Below are 16940 nucleotides of genomic sequence, written 5' to 3' on the forward strand. Positions count from 1 at the left end.
TGAAGTTCCTTCTATCATCTCCTGTGTAAGCCTTTTAGACTCATTCCTTCCTGTCCTGGTCTGCACATACTCCACTGATTCTACTTTGAGCCCCCTGGCTTCATTGGCTATGAATTTTTTCTTTTTGGTCTGGATGCAAGATCATTGGTTTTTGGCTTCAACAGATAAAATATAACTATGGTTTTTTTTTGGGGGGGGGGTGATGGTAAGGGGAAATTTGGTAGATTTTTCTCTTTCACTTTTTTTGAAAGGCAATGTAGTATAGTTTAGTTGATAGATATGGCTTAAGAGTCAGAAAGACCTGGGTTCAAGCCCTACCTTTGAAATGTATTGTTTGTGTGACCCTGAGCAAGTCATATAACACCTTGATAACCCATAAGCTTTCTTATAACTTTAAGTGTAGGAAAGGTGCTGATCCATGTGAGAAGAAAAAATCCTTCATCAGGAGTTCCCTATACCAATTATCACATGTCCAGTCCATTTTATTTCACTGGTTTCTGTTTTCTTCTTACAAACCTTGTTCTTAAATAATTTCTAGCAGGCTGTTTAACTTAGCTTCTCTTTTCTGGATCAGTTCATTTTACATATACCTAACATTATAAACTCTTTTTGTATAGTTTTCTTTCATGTTGCCTACATAAACCAAGTGACTCCTACTAATCTTCGTACTTTAGAATGCTTATATGTAATAATATCTTTTACTAAGCATCTTCTCTTATGCAATTCCTCTTGAAATCTCAGTTAGAAGAGAATGGAGTGGCCATCTTGCCCAACCCACACCTGAAAAACAAATCCCATTCTAATCACATGACAAATGGTCATCTAACTTTTGCTCAAAGACTTGCAAAATGTGAAGGAAAGATCTATTATTTTTTTCCCTACATACTCCAGTCCAAATTATGTAATATTTGGTTAGTGATACAAGACTGGAGTGCAGGAGAGAGAAAAGAAGGCTGGATATATAGATCTGGCAGTCATCTGAATAGAGATGGTAAATGAATTCATGAGAGTTGATGAACTCACACAATGAGAGACATGAAGACTTAGGAAAGAATTTGAAGGGACATCAACAGTAAATGGGGGGTGATGTGGCTGATGATCCAGCAAAGGAAACAGAGATTTAGCAATTCAGTTGGACAGATGAAGGGAAACAACAGAGAGCATGGTTACCAAAACAGAAGCAAGTATCTAAGAGGAGTGTGGTCAACAGTGTTGAATGCTGCAGTGAAGTCAAGAAGGATGAAGACTGGCAAAGAGCTATCAGATTTGGCAATTAGGAGTTCACTGGCAACTTTGGAGAGAACAATTTCAGTTGGATGATAAGCTCAGACAGGAGAAAAGTGAAGGCAATGAGTACAGACAGTTTCATCTAAGAGTGGCTGAGAAATGGAGGAGAAATATAGACTAAGAATTAGAGTTGATGGTAGAGTCATTTAGTGTTGAATAATAGCAGCTGACACTTATATTTTACATTCATTATAGATTTTTCACAGAATTTCTAAGTTGGAAAGGACATTGGTGGTGATCTAGTCCAACTATTGCTGAAAAAAACATTTTCTGCCACTTGACAAGTGGTTATCCAAGCTTTACCTAAAGACCTCCAATGAGGGTCTACTGACATAATCCATTCCATTTTTCTACAACTGTTAGAAGTTTATGTTCCTACTGAACCACAATTATCCTTTCTGAAATTTCCATTCATGTTTATTTTCTACCCACTATAACCAAACAAGTTAAATCCTTCTTCCACATGAGAGAATTTCAAAAACTTGAGACAATTATCATATACTCCCTAGGTCTTTCTCTTTTCCAGGCTAAAGATCCCCAGTTTCTTCATCTGGTCCCTTATAGGAGGAATTCAAAGTCCTTCATCATCTTGTTTGAACTTCTCCTGTTCGCCAATGTTTTCTTGTTAAAAGTTTTTTTGGTTTTTTTTTTTAAAGGATTGGGAGGATGTGGTCATGTGTATGGGCAAGAGAGAAGCAATCAATCAGTGGGGAAAGCCTGATGATTACAGAGACAAAGAACATGATTATGGGAACAATTTGCTGGAGAAGATGGAAGGGATTGGGATTAAAGATATAATATAAGAGAAGTAGATCTCAGTGTGGAAGATCAAGACATCAAAGCTTAGAGTGAAGGAAAATACAGGGTGACGATTTTAGGATATTATGAAATACAGAGAAGTGCAGAAGAGGGAGTTCATGACAAATGATGCTGATTTTCCTTGATAAACAAAAATTTTAAGACATCAGCTCTTCCCTGGAATTGTACTAAATCCGTATATAATGCAAACACTCCGTCTTCTACTTTTACATATCAGAGTTTGTGCTTTTATTCAGTATATGAAATGAGTGAAGAACACGACTCAACATTTTCAATAAAATACTCATAGAATCCCAGAATCTCAAAGTTGGAAGGGATCTAGGAGATCATGTCGTCCAGCCCCTATTTGAACAGAATTCCTATTTATCCCTAAGAAATGATTATTCAACCTTTAAACAAAGATTTCCAGGGAAACACAATACCTCTGTAAACAGTTGATTCTACTTTTAGAGAATTCTAATACACTTGAAGGACATTTACTCTTTGCTTTTAATGCTTTAGAATTTTTCTCTCAGATATCATACTATATTCAAACAAACTTTTACATGGCCCTGCCAGAACCTGCATTTTCCTGTGATGATTTCTTGAAATGTCCTCCTCTCTTTACCTTTTAGAATCTCATTTCCTTTAAAACTTGATTCAAGTGTCACTTACTATTTGAGGCCTTTTCCAATCTCCCTAGCTACTAGTGCATCCCAAATTACTTTGTATTTATCTATATATTACTTGTATTCATTTATATATGTATGTGCTGTTTCCACTGAGATGGGCAATATGGTACAGTAGAAAAAGTACTGGAAGAGTCAGATGGTAGGGACAGGTACAGGGACTAGTCTTATGATTTCATATACATAGGCAAAGAGAGGATCTGTTTTGTTACTTACTACTTATTTGAACTTGGGCACATCGTTTAACCTTTATATGCCTCAGTTTTCTCATCTGTAAAATAGATGGATAGATGTCAGAGGTCCCTTCCAGCTAAAAATCTATGATCTTGAGACAGAATGTAAGTTCCTTGTGCGCAAGAGCCATTTTGTTTTTATTATCTGTGTCCCTAATGCCTAGACCCTGAATGTCTAAAATATGAGGCATTTAATTAATGTTTGTTGATTTACTGATTGAATTTACATAGCTCCATTAAATTTCTTATGTAGTAACATAATATCCCCTTTACATCAATTTACTCTACTTTCTTAGATTAAGAATGAATGTATTTGATAAATATTCTTGCTATTATGCTTCAGTACAATGAAAGTACCAAAATCTCAAATAGAGGTTCCTACATAAGCAAATCCTTTAAAATTCAGACTTCTGTTGCACAGATAGATCTTTCTATAAGCTGTTAATAAAATGTGTTGGGTTGATTATCAAGATAACACTAAGGAAGACATGATGATAATCTGGTCTTAAAGATGGGTTTCTTCGTTACCTGGGATAATAAGACATTCATTATGAAGTCTTTGTTCAGAGCTTTAGTCTTTTTTTTTTTAAATGAAGAATATCCTTGTTTATTTTTAGTTCCTATATCCCCACTTAAAAGGAAAGTGTTTGAGAGAAGTTTTTTTGTATTTTCTAATGATTGCTGTCTGTCTTTGCTCATTATTGAATTCTCCTCAAGCTCTCCAAATAGCTCCTGATACTGTACTGTATTTAGGACTTCAGGATGACTGTTGTGGCAAAATTAACTCATAGAATGTACATGTCTTATTTTTGTTGATAACTATATAATCTAATCATTCTTGTACTGGTTTTTGAAGTTCACTAGAATGTTGGTTCCTTTCTACCTTACGGTGCATTTTGAATAATTTTGTATTTATGCATATCTAGCTAGTCAATTTTATCATGAACTTGTGTGGGTTATATTTGCGTACCAAATCTTGATTTTTATTATATTCTTAATTTAGTTATATCAATGAAATTAAGTCACTTTACATGTAAAAAACAATCTCCACTCAGGCATTAATAAGTGACCAATACTAATGTACATGGATGAGTATGTTAAGAGGACTACATTTGGTTCATACTACTATTATCTGAAGATCAACTGTTAGGGTCATTGTGAAGTAAATTTGAATTGCAAGGCCCTTTTTTCTTGTGCATCATACTTTGTGACCAGATGTCAGTCCTAGCATAGTTTCTGAAGGAAACCAAAACAAATTGTTCTGTATTGTGAACAACACTTACGAGACTATGTTCCAGTGTTTACAGTAAGAAAACACTGTGTAGAGGGTTTCTATTTCCTTACTGATAATTTTGAGGACAGCAAGATCAAAAGGTCAGTCTATTCATATGATATAAAAGGCCCCACAATTCTGAACCAAACAGACCAGCAGATGTTGCAGAACTAAATAACCGGAAACAAACAAAACTTTTAAAAAGAACAGTGTCATCTCTGCGTCATAAGTTTAGAAACCCCACAAGGACCGTGTTGGAGGGAACAGAGCATGTTGACCTCTTCCTATATGTTACAGAATCACGTGGTGCTCTTCTTCATGGAAAAACTATATGGGAAGGTACTATTAGGGATGAGGAGGGATAACCAAGTACACACTAAAGCATTCAGATATATGATAACCACAAAGGATTTGAAAAGTAGTTCTTAAAGTTTCTGCTTCCATAGGCAACATCTAGTACCTGCCATTAAGAAGCACTAGTACTGCAATAGAGTAAGGTAAGAATTGGACTTCTAGTTCACCAGTCTTTATCATCATCCTCACTCGCATTCTCATCATCACCAAATGGCATTTATTTAGTGCTTCAAGATTTGCAAAGCACTTTATAGACAATATTTCATTTTAGTCTCACAACTCTTTATTATTAATCATATTTCATATATACTACATGAGGAATTATATATGTCAGGGACGTGATTTGAACCCAGTTTTGCCTTTTTGGCTAGAATAATTTGTATTACTCAAATCTAACAGTAGAGTAATAAACATTTTTTATTCCTTTTTTTTGGAACGAGACTGGTATTTAACTGATCTTAATATTCACCAGAGAAGGGAGCAGCAGACTGAGGGCTGTGGATTGTGGTAAAGAAGAGGGTTCAAGTTCTCCCTCTGACACATATAGACTATTTGATTTTGGGCAAATGACTTAAACCCTTAGTGCTCTAGGCCTCTTTTCAAGACTATATGTTTAAGAACAGTAGATAATCTGCGGTGGTAGAGTTTCCTCTGTCAGGAGTAATGGAATCAGAGGTCTAGACCAAAAAAATAAACAAAACACAGCATGTACTATTGTAATACTGAATTGTGAAACATCAAATCTGCTAAAAAATGAAAGGATGATAGATGTAGAGCCAGATGGGAACTTAAGATATTTAATCCAACCTTCTCATCATATAGATGAGGAAACTGAGTTGACCTGACCATGATCAGGAGGTAGTAACATGCAGAGGTGGGATATGAATCCAGGTCTTCTGATTTCAGAACTAATACTCTCTGCAATGTTCCATAAAAGTGTATGGAACTGATACTAATAATAAACATAATAACTGATATTTCATAATAATTCCTTATATGATATAGCACTACATTTTAAATATATCTTCACACTCTTTATTTCACTTGATACAGTAACTCTTTTAGACAGGCAGGACAGGTAACCCCATTTTAAAAAAATAAGTGAAGAAAATAAATATCTGAGAAGTTACCTACCCAAATTTATCAATGTGTAGTATACAACAGAGCCTGTATCAATCACAGCTCTTCTGACTCCTAGTCCACTGATCCCTGTAACACACCTCACTACATAGTACTAAATATCGGTCCAACATTCATTACACATATTTTTATATATCATACAAATAAATTGACTACATGTAGTACTCAGTATTCCAGGGGTTGTGAATGCTCATAAAGGCATTATTTTTTTTCATTCAATGAGCATTTACTAAGCAAAAGAATAGGAAGAATTATTATAAAACACGGGGCAGCTAGGTGGTATGAGCAGATAGAGTGCTGGGCCTAGTCAAGAGGCTATAAGTTCAGATTCAGCCTCAGACACTTCCTAGTTGTGCCACTCTGGGAAAGTCACTTAGTCCTGTTTGCCTCATTCCTCATTCATAAAATGAGCTGGAGAAGGAAATGGCAAACCACTCCAGTATCTTTGCTATGAAAACCTCAAATAGGGTAACGCAGAATTGGACATGAATGACTAAACAACAACAAACATCATTAAACATCTACTATGCTGATTATCTGTATAGCATTTGGAAATTTTCAGACATATTTCATGAGAATGGTACATTCTTACATATTGTTTTAATTTCTATTTTTTGGTCCAGACCTGTGACTTAATCAGTGTGGGTACTCCTGACAAAAGAAAATTCTCTATAAATACAGTGGGCCATGGTGCTAGGTTCTGGGAACAGAGGCAAAAATGAAATAGCCCCTTTCTTCAAAGTCCTTATGAATATATATTCATAGTGATAAGGTTAAAAAGAATGAAAAATACATTAAATGACACTGATATGATGCTATACATTACAGTTATGCATATGTTTAAACAATAATTTTTTTTTAAAAAAGGCATGATCATATTACCTGGGTTTTTCTGGTGCATCAGAAGGATTACTGCAAAATGGTTCTTGGTAAGTAGTTTCTGCAAGGTCATGATCTAATAAAGTTGCCATAATTTCTTCGCGACTTGGTGGGGACATAAGTGGTTTCAGAATATGAGCAGTTCGAGGTATGAAACTACCATTTTTGGATTGTGAAGGAGAGCTGGTGGATCTTGGTGAACTATCTGGAGTTGGTGTTAACATCTCATTATTTCTTGACACATACAGTTCTAAGTCTTCTGAAGCTGCATCTACAAGTTCACCATCTGGAGATGATAATATTGCAGTAAAAGAAGCATTGATGGAATCAAGAGACTGTCCGGTGTCAAAAGCAGCTTCTTTTTTAGTGTGACTTTGAATCCAGTCTGAATTGCTTGACTGTGGAAGACTAAGGAACACTTCTTTGCTTACTGAATTCCTGCTCAATATGGATTTCTCATTTACACAGTCACCTGGCTGCTGGACACAGAAGGAATCCATTATTGAATTAGATCGAGATGGTAAGGGGTGTAAACTGTTTTTCCACTGATTATGCCGATGATTCTCATTGTTTTCTATAAGTGGCTTATCAAAAAGTTCAGGACTTAAAGCACCAGATCTAATCCATGGGGTTGGGTCTGCGGAATGATGCTTATTTTCATCACAATTCTGATTATCATGACTTAAAAACTCATTTTCAGTGGTTTGTACAGGAAAAAGATCTTGAACTGCATCACTTAGAAACTTTTGTGGCAAGTTCTGATCAGCTGGGACAAACTGACTTCCTGAATAGAAACTGCAAAATCCAGTTTGCCCTATAGTATTAATATCAAAATTATAATTATGTTCCGGTGACAAGCTATCTTCAAGAGAATAACAACTTTCAAAACCTGGATCTGAAAAAAAGATGGGACTATCATCAGAAACTGAATGGTCTATTTGACTTGTGTTCTGTAAGTTCAAAGAATCTAATTTTAAAAGTTTTGGAATTTTTTCTTTAGGTTTTGTAGTTCTTGGAGTTCGAGGTTTTCTTGGAGATGTTACTGATCGTGATCTTTTGACTGCTTTATTAGGCTCAAGAGAAGCAACACTTCTGTTTAGCTGAGGTTTACTTGATAATGAGTCTTGCATAACATGTGCATTTTGTGCTTTCTGCTGTCTTTTTTGGAGTAATTCTTTCAGAACTGCTAATCCAGACTGTCCTTCCCCAAAGGCAGCTGCTGATACATTTCGATTTTTACACTGAGAAAGTGCCTTGGTTTGTGAAATTGCTTCTGACAGTGCTCGCTGCTTTACTCTTTCAGGCTTGAAACTGGACATATCCAAAATAAATCCCCTCTGTTTTTGCTCCCATGCTATTTGTTTTATTGGACTTCTCAAGGAAGTTACAAAGCAGCTGTTTGGCAACTGAAGAGATCCATGATTTTCTTCAGAAGTTATGTGTATCGGGGAATAAGGATCACTGTGCTTTGATGGTTCTGGCATGCAAACAATGTGTTGTTGACTATCTTTGCAATGCAAAAAATCAGGGGCATGTAGTTGATCTGATTTTATTGAATCTAAGGAGCTATGACGTTCACTTAATTTTCCCATAGATGACAAATTTTTTTTGTGTGAATTTGCATTTTCTTCTGTCTTTGTAGACATCATACCCAAAGATAACTGTGTACTCTGTGTTACCTGAGACAAATGGTTGGAAAGGTCAAATAGATTACTTTGAATCAAAGTAGACTCCTTTATGCTAAAAATAGCATTTTGATTATGGGATCTTTGAGCATTAATTTTTGATAATTCCTTTCCAGGACCTATAGGTGTAGAAACTATGGATGAACATAAATCATCTTGTGGAGAAGAAAATGCTTGCAAATCTATGGACTTCTTATTTTCTAAGGAAGAAGGAAAGCAGCCTGGTGACTTCTGTTGTACATTAACTATTGAGGGGAGTGGAGTTGAAAGGGGATGTATGGTAGCAGGGCCAGGCACAGATACATCTTTCTGCTTATGAAGTGACTGGGAACCTCCAAAGTTGTTTGAGATCTCAGAGAGATCCTGATGTTTTAGTACAAACTTAACTTCAGCACTGGTTTGTATGTTTATTTTTTCATCTTTAAATGTTATGTGCTTTCTTGGGGTGCTGCTGCCTTTTTCACTTGTTTTTTGTTTCTGCTTAGCTCTAGGTTTCTTCCTTCCATCCTCCGCTGGCTTACGAGTCTGAGTTCGTTTATTCCTTTTCTTGGTCACTACTGAGGCATTAACAAGCTTTGTTTTTGATCTCTTCACCTGAGCTTTTGTTCGGCTGTTTCTTCCCATGCCGGAATGAACAGCCTTGCTGTTATATGTATTAGGACCCTGAAAAAGCAAGGTTTCTTTGTCTGAAGCAGCTATGATTTCTTCCGCTCTCGGATCTGTGGGAGACCAGCAGCGAGGTGGAGAAGAATTCACAGGACTCGTGCTTCTCTCAGAAAGAAAACCAAGCTTAGACATGACATCACTGTAATTCAAGTCACAGTCTTCAGTTTCAGCATTGTAAGATGGTGAGGGAGGAGAAAGAATAGTATGTGACCGTTTTTTCCTAAAAGACAACGTTCTTTTGATATTTTTATTATTTGTCTTCTGCTGCTTACCAGTTTTTTTCTTCGCTGACTTATGTTTTGCTTTCCTTCTATGACTTTTCTTTGGTGTTAATGGATAAATGGGGTATTTGGTTGCAGGGGAGTCAGGAACTTTTGGCCAAAAATCCTTCAAAGGTGCAAGCTTTTTATATAGGTCCATTTTTTCCTCTGTAAGTATTACCTGTTTCTCTTTAGAATCTATTTTTCCTAACTTAACAAGCATATTTTTTCTCCCTCTAAATCTATTAATAATGATATACTTAATAATGACAGGTGGCAGTTTTTTAGACATTTTCCTCCGCTTTCGAGATTTTAGAGATCCATCTAAGCTTTCACCAATCTCCATGGACTGAGGTAGGCTAATTTTTGAGTTGTGTGTGACAAAGCTTGACTCACTATCTTCAGTCTCATAATTTACTTTACGCTTGGCTCTAAGTGTGTATTTATTTCCAAAGAGTCCAAAAGATTGCTCAGATTCCAAAGTTCCATCTCCAAAGTGACAGTCAATACAACTATCAGCAGGTGTTTTGTTTTCGAAAGCTTCACGAGCAACTCTAATTACATCACTAGATAGCGCATCATCTTTCTCAGCATTAGTACAAGAGTTACCTTGCATATAACAACCTTCCTTTGTGGACCCAATATCACTGATACTGGTCGAATTCTCCTGATGATCTATAAGTTTCCTTTTACTTAGCTTTAACCGGGACTGCTTGTTGCCAGGTTGCAGTTTATATGTTACAGGGGATAGTTTTTGTGGCCTACTAAGACAATTAGAAAGAACAACACTTGGAAAAAACATATAATGTGCTGCTTGCTGGCTGAGGCTTGGTTTTTCAGTCTTATGTTCTTGAAATTCTTCATACCTAATTTTAAGTTTATTGATTCCACCTTCATCAGTGGCATTTTCTACAGAATGCACCATAGTTCTACTCTCCCCTGAGCAAGAAACTAATTCACAATTTTCAGTTAATGATGAAGGAAAAAAATTATTTAGAGCTGTGCTGCTACCTTTCTCAGTTCCTTCAGAGGATAGCTTATTTTTTGAATGACTCAAATCAGAAAAGTTGAAATTTTTTCCTAAAGTACTTTCACTAATGTGGCGACTCATATGCATAAAAGAAGCATCCTTTTCTATCTTTCTAATGCTGGTATACTTTCTACTTGGTATTTGTCTATTCAAAGATGAAATATCTTCTTCATAGTCAAATATACTACTTTCACAGGAAGAAACTGCAAAGATTTCTTTCTTGCTACTTTCTTTATGAGAATTTTCAGAATGGACAGTACTGCTTAAAGATCCTGGGTACTTCATGGAATAAGTGCTTTCATTTGTAAGAGAATGAACTGTGTGGTCAGGTCCTGTCTCTATGTTGTTTGGCTGTGAAAGTTCTTCTATTAAATCCTCCTTATTCAAAACATGGGAAGAAAGGGCACTTGTGTGTTTACATGGAAAGGTAATTTTAGCAGAAGATGGGGGTTCTAATGTAGCAGCATCTTTGTGAAAGATGGAGGTCTTAACCGACATTTTGCTTGTTGCAATAACAGAGGAGTGAGTTCGGGAACTTTCATTGTCCAATGGATTGTCTGTAACAGAAAATAAGTTAATGATTTTAAGTTGTCCCTCTTTCTAAAGATCTACTTTAAAATACTTTTTCACATCAAGATAAAATGATGAAAGAAACTACACGAAAAAAACACTTCTGCTAACAATTACAACTCATATCAACAATTCACTGTTAAGAAAAATTAAAGATCAGAAATTATTACAACATGTGTAAGAAGACAATATACCTCCAATATTTCCCTTATACCTAGAATTATGTTTTCCTCTCTTTTCTTATCAAAGACATTATGGCATAGTGGAAAAAAGGCTTAGCCTTAGTCTCAGAGTCCTTACCTTTTCAGGGTCCCTGAAGTTTTGCAAAGTGCAGTTACAGAAACACTAACTGCATTTGTGGAGGGAGTTAGCTTTCTTCTATATTGAGGAAATCAGAGGAAGAGAACCTCTCCTCCCTCCCTAATGATATTTTTACATTTACATAATCTAGGAGGTTCAAATGGTAAATTTTGTTTTATGACTTTCTCCTAATTACTTTGTTGTTGTGGAATTGTTCAGTTGTGTCTGACTCTTTGTGACCCTGATTGGGGTTTGTTCGGTTTTTTTAGCAAAGACACTGGAGTAGTTTGCCATTTCCTTCTCCAGGAGATTAAGGCAAACAGAGGTTAAGTGACTTGCCCAGGATCTCACAGCTAGTGAGTATCTGAGGCAAAACTCAGGTTTTGCTGACTCTAGGCCCAATACTCTTATCTACTGAACCACCTAGCTGCTTCCTAATTACCTAACTACAACAAAAACAGACAACTTCCCAGAAAGGTCAGTTTCTCAATGTGTAGCATTCTCTTATCTATACTCTCTCAAAAGTGCGAATATGCTCAGAAAATGTGAACTAATTTAAATATTAGGAAGGTGAATCAGCTGTAGAATTATTACTGAACCTTACCTAGGAACAAGAATAAATTATTTCTTATAATTTGTTCTTTGGGTTCATTTGGGCTTCGCTGATCACTTAAATCAGGATGTTTGCATCCTACTGGGTACACAACAAGAACATATAGATATATAAAATGAATATAAGGTAATTAGGGAGAGAAAGCAAAGTAGTTGGCATTGGGGTCACAAAGGGCTTTATATAGAAGGCAGGGTTTGACTTGAGTTTGGAAAGAAACAGGATTCTATAAGGTCTAAGTGAGGAGGTAGTACATTCCAGGCACTGAAGAAAGCTAAAGCAAAGGAATATAATTAAAAGCAAGCTGTGCTAAATCTATAATTCTAATATTTTCACCCTAATTTGGGGATTAGGAAAATGAAGGGGAAAAAATATTTCTTATACCCATAAAACTTAAAATTAATTTAGTCCTAATACAAATTTGCCTCTTTGCATTATTATTTCAAATGGAAGAGAAATTTTTAGATGCTCTCTAAATCAGGTGTTTTTTGGAAGGGAATGATGGGTAGGTTATTTTTCTTGTTTCCTTTCTAAACTACGTGATCACAGGAGTTGGAAGGGTTCTCAGAGGCCATCTAGTCAAGTTTCAGATTATCTCTTGGGAGGTGTGTGGTGGTTATTTACATGGTTGTAGTTATTTTGTATACAATTTTTTTTGTGCCTAATTTATTCTGCACCATTTCATACAAGTTTTCCCATGTGTCTTTGCATTTTTCATTGTTTCTTATAGCACAGTAATATTCTATTATTAAGAAATTATTTTAGCCATTCCCAATCAATGACCAGTTACTTTATTTTTCCAGTTCTTTGCTACTCTTAGCTCCTATAGAAAATGCTGCTATGCATACTTTGAGACTTTTGTTTCTGTCTTTGACCTCTTTGGGGTGGCATTAGGATGTCATTTAATTCAACCTCTTCATTTTACAGATGAAGAAACTGAAGCCAAAGGAGGCTGAGTAACTTGCTCAAGGCAAAATAGGTAAGGATAAGATCTGAACCCATGTCCTCTGACTCCAGAGCCAGGGGCCTTTTCATTATACCAAGCTGAAAGAACATAAAGTCTATGAAACATAATTAATGCCTCAGAAAGTTATATACATTTTAGAAATAAAGTGTCAGGTATTCAATCTCTTCCAAAGGAAACATATTCAGGAAACAGAAGAAATGTATATGAGATAATCTGTACCTTCTAAAAAGTACACAAAAATCTGGTGTCTCAGTGCTAAAGGCCAAGATTTTGTTTTCCTTAAAGTCAGCAAACTTTAAGCATAGCTTTGTTCACTTACCACTGTTTTCATCTGCTGTTCCATCTAACTGAGGTATAGAAAGATTAGCCAGAAGCAAACTATTACCACTCCATTCCATTTCTTCCTCTGAAGAAGAATCTTCCTCTTCAGTTGAACTTCTATGGATGCTTTTGCACAGTAATCTAGAGAAGATTAAGATTTATTCATTCATCAGTATGACTAGAGGAAAAAACATTTACACTTTAGACTTACAGAAAATAATTTACTACACTTGAAGCTAGGGTATTGTGATTCAATCAAAAAAGTATGAAAATTTAATTTCTAAAACAAATAAGGATAACCTCCTGTGAATTTCTTTTGCCTTACCTGCATGTCTATTGTAATCACCTTACATCAGTTCTAATAAAATACACACAAGTGTTTTCTGAAAGCAAAACACAAACTGAGATGATAAATTAAAAAAATTATTTTCCTTCCAATTACATACAAAAATACTTTTTAACATTCTTTTAAAAAAAGTTGAGCTCTAAATTTTATCCTTCTTTCCTTCTCTTACCCCATCTCTGAGACAGTAAGAAATCTGATATAGTTTATACATATGCAATCATGTAAAATATATTACCATATTAGTCATTTTGTGGAAGAAAACTTGAACCAAAAATAAAAAGAAAGTGGAAAAAAAGAAGTCAGTATTCAGATGCCATCAGTTCTTTCTCTGGAGGTAGACAGCACTTTTCAGATGATAAAGCTTTTTAACAATTACACTTTAACAGCTATCCATCTTATTAGTACCGATTCTTCACTATAACAGAAAAAACATTATAATTCACTACAGCAGAAATACAGTAGTCTATAAATACTTACCAAGGTGTTGTCAAATGTTCTAGTCAAATGTGGAGTTGCATTATTTGTATAAGGTAGAGCAAACTACATTTGCCTATAGCAATAATTCTCAAATTGTGGGTCATATATGTGAATTCCTTTATGGGAGAGTTCTAAGAGAATAACAGCTGAAAAGTTCATCTGGTATAAATTGAACTCAACCCACTGCTCTTACCTCCCAAAATATTTTTGTTAATCCTGATTCTGTATCCAGTTTGGTATCACTCTCCATTATCTGCAACTTCGGTAAACACACTATCTACACCTTTATAAAGTCATTGATGCCTTCTGTGTTTATACTACAGGAATTTCAATGTTCCCCCCACTGCCCCATGGAGGACAAAACTCTCCAATGTTACAAAAGAATTTAAACAATAACACCACTATAGTGACAGTATGCAGTATTCTGTCCCAGCAGCCCTCTACCTCTCCTATGTATGTAGGGTGAGGGATGGGGTTAATGGGAAGGCAGGGGATGAGTAGGGAGGGGTAGAAAGGGAAAAAGATTTCCTTTTTTTATCTGATCTCTGACATCTTTACTGGTTTTTCAGTTATTCAAAGCTTAACTTTGTTTTGACCGATATTGTGGTTTTGCATAGGAATACAGACCTAGAGCTGGAAGAGACTTCAGAGCTCATCTAGTTTTTACTCCCTCCTTTGACAGATAAGAAAAGTAAGGCCTAAGGAAGCAAAGGAATTTTCCCAAGGACAGACACATAACTGGTAAATAGAGATGGGATGTGAACCTTGGTCCTCTGACAAGAGATTCTGTGTTTTTTTCTCTTCTATTAATTTTGCTCTATATATGTTCATAAAAATCATCCCAGGTTTCTTTGAATTCTTCATATCATCATTTCTTACTGGATAACAGTATTCAACTACTATTACATTCAAATACTATAGTTTTTCAGTCATTGCCCAATGGATAGGGACCCACTGGTTCACAGTTCTTTGCTACCACAAAGAGTACCACTGGGAATATTATAGTACATACTGTACCTTTGTTTCTGATTCTGACTTCCTTTGGGTATATAACCAATAAGGGGGCTGCTGAGTCAAAGAATGGACAGTTAAGCAACTTCTCTTGCATAATTCCAAACTGAAATCTAAAATAGCCATACCATTTCAACTGAGCACAAAACAGTACACTGGTGCGCTTACCTTCCCAAAGCTCCTCTAGCACTGACTGATTGTCTGCAATGGCCAATGAGAAGTGAAACTACAGAGTTGATTTAATTGTATTCCTCTTCTTATTAGTGATGGGTCGTTTATAGCTTGCTGAGTCTTACTCTGAAAACTTCATAAGCTTTGACTTCTTATGTACTAGTGAATGGCTCTTGGTATTCTATTTTCATGTCAATTCCCTATATGTACCGACTACCAGGTTTAATTGATGAACACTGCCTTCTAAGCTGACAATCATTAATGAAAACTCTCTGGAAATATTCAAACAATTTTGAATCCATCTTAATAATACTAATATGTAATCACAAATTCTTCCATCTTTTCCATAAGAATAATATGAAAGACTTTTATAAAATAATTTGCAAAAATCTGGGTAAATCATATCTACACTATTCCCTTCATTCACTACTTTACTAATCCTATCAAAAACGAAAATGAGGTTAGTTTTGCTCAACCTGTTCTTGATGAAGCTATGTTGGCTCTTTGTGATCATCACTTATAGATTCATTACCACTCTCTTTAACAGTAAATAGAAAGCTTTGCCATGAATCAAAGACAGGCTCAATAGGTGGCTCCATTCTTCCCCTTTGCTGGAAAATCAGGCCATCTGTCCTTCTCCAATTCTGTTGTACTTCTGTTCTTGATCACTCAAATCACTCCCCACTAATCTAGCTACTACGTAGCATGACAACAAAGTGATTTTCCTAAAGTACAGATATGACCATGTGACTTCACTACTCAATCAACTCCAATATTATTTCTAGGATAAAATATAAATTCCTGTTTGGTACTTTTTAAAGCTATTCACAACTGGCTCTGTCCTAGCTTTCCAGGCTCATTAAACATTATACCACTTCACAAATACTATGGTCCAATTAAATTAGTCTTCCTCATCAAGACTGAAACTTTTTCTTTCTTCATGCCCTCACATTGGTCCCATGCCTGGAATACACATTCTCCTCACCTCTAGTTCTCAGAATCCCTATATATCTATGATGTAAAGAAAAAAGTAATGGTTTAACCTCCCAATCAATTTAGTAATCACCTCTAGGACTTTAGTTGACTGTAAAAACCTCAAACAGCCAGAAATTTGACATGGCTATCAACAAAAGCTAACAAAATCTTAAGCTGTATTAATAGTATAATGTTTAAAACAAAGGAAGTAGTAGTTCCATTATACTTTACACTGGTCTCACCACATGGAATAGCATACTAAGCTTAGAGAATTAACTTTTGGTTACCTCACTTTTGGTGGGGCACTGGCAGTCTGGATTACATGTAAGAAAGAATGAACAGAATTGTTCTAGAAACCAAAAACTGAAAAAACAGTTGAAACTGAAAAAACAAAATTAAACAAAACAAAACCAGGGATAGTTAGTATGGAAAAGAGAAGATTTTGGAGGGGAATGACTGGTTTTTTTTGGATCAAATTCTTTTTATATTGCTAAAATGGGCAGAACAGGGTGATACAGTATGATTACAAGTCACTGAATGAATACCATAGTCTCTAAAGAATTAAAATTAAGGGTCACTCAAGGGGCAACTGAAAGTCACATGTTGGGTGTACACAAATTGTACCAAGTTACCAATCTAGAATTGAACAAGAGAAGCAGTATAAACGATGTTATCAGAGAAATATATGCCTTGTAATGGGGACAAAGGAAGAGATTAAATGATGCACAGCTCACATACTCCTTAAGGTGGAATTTATGCAAAAGAAACCTTGGTTTAATAAGGAAGAACTTCTTAACAGCTGAGAAGTAGCATGGCATAATGACAGAGAGCTGGCACTGGGGCCAGGATGACCTGGCTTCAATTCCTGCTTCTGACACACACCAACTATCCAACACTG

The 16940-nt window shown here is 35.7% G+C and overlaps 1 protein-coding gene across 5 annotated transcripts in view; it reads right to left on the minus strand.

Annotated features, from left to right (window-relative positions):
* Positions 1-16940, minus strand: part of REV3L (REV3 like, DNA directed polymerase zeta catalytic subunit) — a 263108-nt gene that overhangs the window by 104567 nt on the left and 141601 nt on the right. For all 5 annotated transcript variants that reach the window (XM_072637634.1, XM_072637633.1, XM_072637635.1 and 2 more), the window contains exons 13-14: positions 13061-13203; positions 6657-10851 (exon numbers count right to left, since the gene is read on the minus strand). In XM_072637634.1, coding sequence (XP_072493735.1) covers positions 6657-10851; positions 13061-13203 — 4338 coding nt within the window. The remainder of the gene's footprint in view (positions 1-6656; positions 10852-13060; positions 13204-16940) is intronic.

The sequence above is a fragment of the Notamacropus eugenii genome, chromosome 2 (genome assembly GCF_028372415.1).
Source record: "Notamacropus eugenii isolate mMacEug1 chromosome 2, mMacEug1.pri_v2, whole genome shotgun sequence".
NCBI classification, from domain to species: domain Eukaryota; kingdom Metazoa; phylum Chordata; class Mammalia; order Diprotodontia; family Macropodidae; genus Notamacropus; species Notamacropus eugenii.